This window comes from Pollachius pollachius (assembly GCF_949987615.1).
Source record: "Pollachius pollachius genome assembly, chromosome: 14".
Classification (NCBI taxonomy): Eukaryota; Metazoa; Chordata; class Actinopteri; order Gadiformes; family Gadidae; genus Pollachius; species Pollachius pollachius.
In genome coordinates this window covers 21,998,356-22,004,721 of record NC_136947.1, presented here as the reverse complement: position 1 = coordinate 22,004,721, position 6,366 = coordinate 21,998,356, and the positions used below count along the sequence as shown (strand labels likewise).

Here is a 6,366-nt window from a genome sequence, read left to right as displayed (position 1 = left end):
TCAGTTATTATGCCACAGTTATTATACCATGGCACACAACAGTAATCATCAGCTAAACTCTATTATGACTCAGCACTTTTTTTTTTTTCATAAAGCATCGTTAATCATACATTTTCTATTTTATTTAACACCAGAGATCTTTTAGTAATGTGGTTGTGTCCAAGTCTATGAGGAGGGAAAGTTTCAACTCTTATTTGTATCTATGCACTAATTGACATGCCTCCCCTTTACATTGTTGTAATTTCAGCCTCTTGGTAGTAAAACCGTGTGTGTTTCAATAGGGTCATGTGGAGAGCATTTCAAGTCAATCTTGTAAATCTTGAATATAAGTTTAAAAACCTCTTTATCCTTGTGTCAAACTTCTTGGTTCCATTAGTTGGTCATCATTACTTTGGGTTCATGGTTTTCATAATTTGTATTTAACATTTTGTTAAATATCTATCATATTTAATGATCTGCTGATCGTATTGTATTTGTTACTTCAAAACCATTGTCAAAAAGTGCAAAGCTAAAACATAAAGTAAGCAAGACATGCACAATGCCCCAAATCTCCAGATTTACTGCCCTGTGTGTAACCAGTTACATTTTTATCTCTTGACCGGGAGAATGAACATTAGTTACACCTCTCTCTCTCTCTCTCTCTCTCTCTCTCTCTCTCTCTCTCTCTTTCTCTCAAAAAAGTTGGCTTTTTTATAGAATAACAGTGCAAGAATATTACATTGACAAGAAAACTGGTAAAGAATCATAGAATACCACCAGAGGGTGCACAAGGTTACTTAATGCAGTGAGATTCTGTCACAAGCATTGGATAACTAAGTGTGACAATCTGATAAGCAAACCCTGGCAATACACGCATATAAAGCCTTGCAACAGCCTATCCTGGGGCATTTTTGGTGTCCCTCTTAATTCTGTGGTTGTATTTGAAACCGCCAGCTTGCGATGTCTCATGCATGGGGATATGGACCAAATGATGGTGAGGCATTTGCATTGTACTTATAGCACCTATTTGAAGTTCATCTTTAGATTGTAAATACAGTTTAATAGAATTAAAGATGAAATTATGATTTTCCTAGTTTCACCTTATTTTTTGGAGATCTTAGTTAAAGGCATTGTTTCTCTATCTAATTATGTTTCGTAGGGCCTGATACTTGGGCAGAAGGGTTTGCTGTTGCAAATGGACCCAGGCAGTCTCCGATCAACATCATTCCAGACCAGGCCCAGTATGATGGCTCTCTGAAGCCACTTAAACTAAAGTATGACCCGTCCAATTCCAGCGGCATCCTGAACAATGGACACTCCTTCCAGGTTGACTATGTAGATGATGAAAATACTTCTAGTGAGTACTGCCTCTTCTAGGCTCTTAATGAAGTGAACTGAACTGAACTATTCTGGCTGCTGCTGTCCTTGAAAATGTATCATGTTGACATGTGGGCCACTGATCTGCTAATCAGACCTTAAAAACAATGGCTTGATAAACAGTGTCAGTGTGTGAGCAATCTGGATATTGTGGTTGCATTCTACACTTCTAAGCATTTTCCCTGAATACCTAGCATCATTTTAGTTGTTTTGCTATTGCACAATGCATTTTCCAGCGCACTAATCATAAGAGGAGCCAACTAAAAGTGGCACTGTATACATATGCCCACAGCCACTCTTAAAAAATAATATCCAATTATCTTTTTTTATTGAACTATGAAATGTCCTACTTAGTCTGATTTCTGCCCTCTCTCCACAACTCCTAAGCGCTGACTGCCGGTCCAATTTCTGGAATCTATCGTCTAAAGCAATTTCATTTTCACTGGGGTGCCAGTGATGACAGAGGTTCTGAGCACACAGTGGATGGAGTCATGTTCCCTTGTGAGGTACGGTCTTTATACATTTTAGAAGTGAACTATGTTGAACTTTTTTTTTTTTTGCACAATTTATTTTTTTAAATGTTAGAAGGTAAAGCAATCCTGAGGGAAATACCAAAAACTGATAAAATCTTATAATTAACACACACACTATCTAACATACTATCTAAGGTTTTAAACAAAAACTAATACTGATTAACTAAGTTAACTAAGCCCTGAAATTAAGCACACACACAAACAAGTTGATACCACGTTGCTCTAGAGAGACTCAAGTTTGATTCCCAAACTTGAATCTATATCAAGTTTTCATGTTCTCCTTCTGTGAGTCTTATCAGGAAGGGAGGCATGTCAGGCGATGATAAGGGCCCCCCCAGCAAAGCACTCTGACAATGATAAGTGAGAAAGGTGGATTGAGCATCATATAATGTTTCATTCTACTTTCTGTAACAGCTCCATCTGGTGCATTGGAACACCAAGTATCCCAGCTTCGGTGAGGCTGCCAGCCAGCCTGATGGCCTTGCTGTTGTGGGAGTCTTTCTCAAGGTGATTTCTTATTTTGAATTAGTTGGCGGTGTTTACAAGCATTTTGGACTCTCAGCAGTACGAGAATGTAAATCAGTTTACATTTGAATTGTCTAGTTTCTTCTTGGGTTTTCATTATGTTTTGTTAATCATTTTCCTGAACAACTAACTTGATTTAAAAAATGTTATTACACTCAAAGTTCACTCACGTCACGTAGTTTTCCAAAGTATGTGACATTATGGAGGAACAAATGCCGATAGAAATGCTGCAGCTAGTTATTCTACACACAATGTATATTAAATACCCTTTTGAAATTGCTTTTATATTATTCATATCTCAATTATATATTTCATCGGCTTTGAATTTATTCAATGTGTTATGACTTCATTATGACTTTTAACAATGCAAAAACAAATAATCGTTTGACTATGAAGTCCAACATAGGTTTTATAATTTGATCAATAAGTGGCCAGAGACACATAGAAGGCCACCAGGATAATGAAAGAAAGGCTGTATTTTGATATAAATGATTTGGTTTAACCAATATTTGACTGCAATGAGGAACTGATACGTGCAGTCCAGGCATTTGATAATTAGTACCCCTATTACATGGATGAGTAAAACATCTATGTATCCTTACTTGGACATTTCTAGAGCAACAATCTAATAACTGTTTTATCGAATGTGTGTTATTATTCCAAAAATCTGCATGACAACAAAACCTCAAAGCCAATTGTGTTGAAAGGAGAAGAGCCTTCATACAGCCTATGTTCTGTAGCCACACTTCCATAGTTCTTTATCTGTCGGGCATCAGGCCTGTGATTCAGACATGCGGTAAGCCATCTCACTTGACAGTTTTTTTATAATTTGAGATGTGGGCTATATTAGCACAGGCTCTTTCAGGGACTTTATTTGATCTTGTTGTGTGATGTCAGGGTTGACAGTGTAATCGGACCCATTTGCTTTTGTTGAATTGACGCCACTGCAGAGATGGCCGTGCACATGCACACAGCTCTTTAAGATCCAGCAGTAAATAATGCAGATGCACTTAATTTGAGGAAGACATACCAGTGCACCTCCAGGTCTCGCTATTGGATCAGGTCCGCATTATAGATGTTAGGTTCTCAAACATTAGAAACGGCAGATATTCCGCTTTATGATTATTCTTTGGCATAGGATATAACCTAGATGAATATCAAGAGCCCTCTGCCAACAGTCCAGTCAATTAATGTGTGTCTGTTACTTCATTTCTGTCTACCCCAGATTGGTTCAGCGAATCCTAGACTACAAAATGTTCTGGATGCATTGAAGGGAATCAAATCCAAGGCAAGTTACCGTAATCAAGCATATATGTGCCTTCACATTAATGTAAAACATTAACACTTTTTCCTCCCCGTAATGCATGGACACTTTAGGGATCGAGTTAGGCAAACTGCTTACATATTATAATCTATTATCTCATAATCTCCTCTTTGCAGGGCAAGCAGATGACCTTTGAAAAGTTTGATCCAAAAACCCTTCTTCCTGTTTCTCTGGACTACTGGACTTATGATGGCTCCCTGACAACTCCTCCTCTGCTAGAGAGTGTCACTTGGATTGTTCTGAAAAAGCCTATCAGTGTCAGCCCTGCACAGGTTGTATTTCTTCACTTATCCTTTTCTATTCCATCATTTCATAACTTCCATTTCACAATACAGTTTACAGTTATAGTTTGTGATTCATATTTCATGAATAACTTATATAAATCGAATTTTATGTAATTAATAAATATCATAATACAAATTACCAGTCACTTAAGTAAGGTTTAGTTAACCGCCATTTTAGCAGGAGAAATTAAGCCTTTAATGAAATAATTAGCCTTTTTACTAGTTTACTAGTATTTATCAGATTGTTGGTATTGATTACATTTTTCAGAAAGCAATGACGTGTTATTAAAGGCTTCAAGTGTCCTTAATGAACCAGGTCCAAGTACCCATAGTACCATAACCATGGTAGGAACATGCTAGTTTATGTCCAGTATTTCCATAATGGCAGATGAATTGTATAATTTGCTCAATACATTCATGTCCCTCTTTGAGGGATAGGCACATTATTACTTGTCAGGTGTTTTTCTTTTATTCATATATAAAATAATCTATATTTTTTACTATACGGTACAATAAATCCTTTAGGTAAATATATTGTGATCGCAGGTACTTGCTTTTGCTCTCCGAACACATCTGAATAGATGTGTGTGGATGTATGTGTATTTTTCCAATATTCTTAATGTTGTAAAAATAAATATGTAGCAAAGAGATTCATATTCATATTTTTGATTATATAAATATATTCACAAACCAAACCTTATGAAACCAATTATCATTATTTGCTAAATAAATTGACAATTTGCAAAACTGAATCTTAAAGGGATTTAGATGATGTAATTGCAATGTATGAGAGGCAAAACAAGGCAAGCATGTTTGCAATAATTCTCCAAAGGGAGTAGTCAGAACTCAAGAAGAATGCACAAGTGAGATAAGACATTCTGGGTCCTTAACGGGCTGGTATTGGGGGTGGCTGTTTCTCACTTACTTCTACCCACCCATAACTGTTGGCTCATGAGGACATTCAGATAGCGCTGTTCTGTACAAACTATGTATGCACATGCATACATAGTTGCTTTATTGTTATATTGGACCACAATTACAAATATTTTTTCAATAGCTGAACAAGGGTAGAATTAATCAGAATCAATTCTGTTTGTTGCCATCAGAAGCTTGGATCTAAATTTGACTCTGGACTGTTTTCATCTCTTTATCGTTTTCCTGACCATCTTATCAGATGGCTCAGTTTCGCAGTCTACTCTTCACTGCTGAGGGAGAGGCTCCGTGTTGTATGGCGGACAACTACCGGCCACCACAGCCTTTGAAGGGCCGCGTGGTTCGCTCATCTTTCAAGTAAAGAGCCTTTTCTCTGGCCTGCCGTGTGCCTGCCTGCATACAACTTCTTCTGGATCCAACCCTCCCCACTCTGATACATTATATATATATTTTTATTATTTATTTTGGGCATTACTCATATTTTGTGATCTGCATTGTCTGAGGAAAATCTTGAAAAAAAGGTTGAATTAGATACAAATTAAATCTTCCTATAAGGACATTGTAATGTTTTTTAATTTAGGTAATATGATGATAATGATTGCTAAATGTGATCTTCTTTAAATTAAGGTAAGAAATTTAGATATTCAAAATATGATTATTATCTTAATAAATTAAGAATAAATGAACAAATAAATTCCTGCAATCATGAACAAGTGGAATATGTTTTGCTTATATTTTTGCTATTTTCAAATCTTTTTGATATGTATGGCTATGCATGGTATAATCAGCATAGTATACCTAGAACAGTACAGTGTATGTGGTATAGAATAGCATAGTAAAGTCGTCATACTGATGCCCATATGCTCATGCATGTTTGTCTTAGTCCTTTATGCAGCAGTATGAAAATCAATTGCTTGTGAAGAGATTCGTAGTGTGTTAACTTTGCTAATAAAGAAATAATCAGTAAATGATCTAATGGAGTGAATCTGTATTGCCGACTAGTTAATGTGAAAAAAAACAATAAAAAATTCATTGCAAATTCAAAAAAAAAAGAAGTATATATATATAGGTGCACTCTGAACTCATATATTCTATGTTCAATTCTGAACATAACGTATACAAAACATGGATGCCAACTTTTCATGACGCGACAAATACTATTGCACTAAAAACTAGACCATTCCGGAGTTTGTTGATGAGGGGAAAGATGACGACCCTTATTTTCCTCTCTACTCTATAAGCTTTAAAACAAAGTCCCCCCCCCCAAAAAAAAGGGAATTTGTGTCAGGTGATTAGAATTTAAAGAGTTAGTCAGCCCTTTTAACGGCAGACGGAATTAACACAGGTGTAAGATGTATCATGTTGACAAAGTATCATCTTGAATGTTGGGTATCATAAGACTTTAATTGTC

At 36.2% G+C, this 6,366-nt stretch overlaps 1 protein-coding gene across 1 annotated transcript; it reads left to right on the top strand.

The window, feature by feature from the left end:
* The first annotated feature begins 832 nt into the window (after nt 1-832).
* On the top strand, nt 833-5,923 carry cahz (carbonic anhydrase). Its single transcript, XM_079750912.1, has 7 exons — nt 833-973; nt 1,139-1,336; nt 1,744-1,862; nt 2,304-2,396; nt 3,640-3,702; nt 3,855-4,010; nt 5,197-5,923. The coding sequence occupies exons 1-7, from the start codon at nt 940-942 to the stop codon at nt 5,314-5,316; spliced, it is 783 nt and encodes a 260-aa protein (XP_079607038.1). The 5' UTR covers nt 833-939; the 3' UTR covers nt 5,317-5,923.
* The last annotated feature ends 443 nt before the right edge of the window (nt 5,924-6,366 follow it).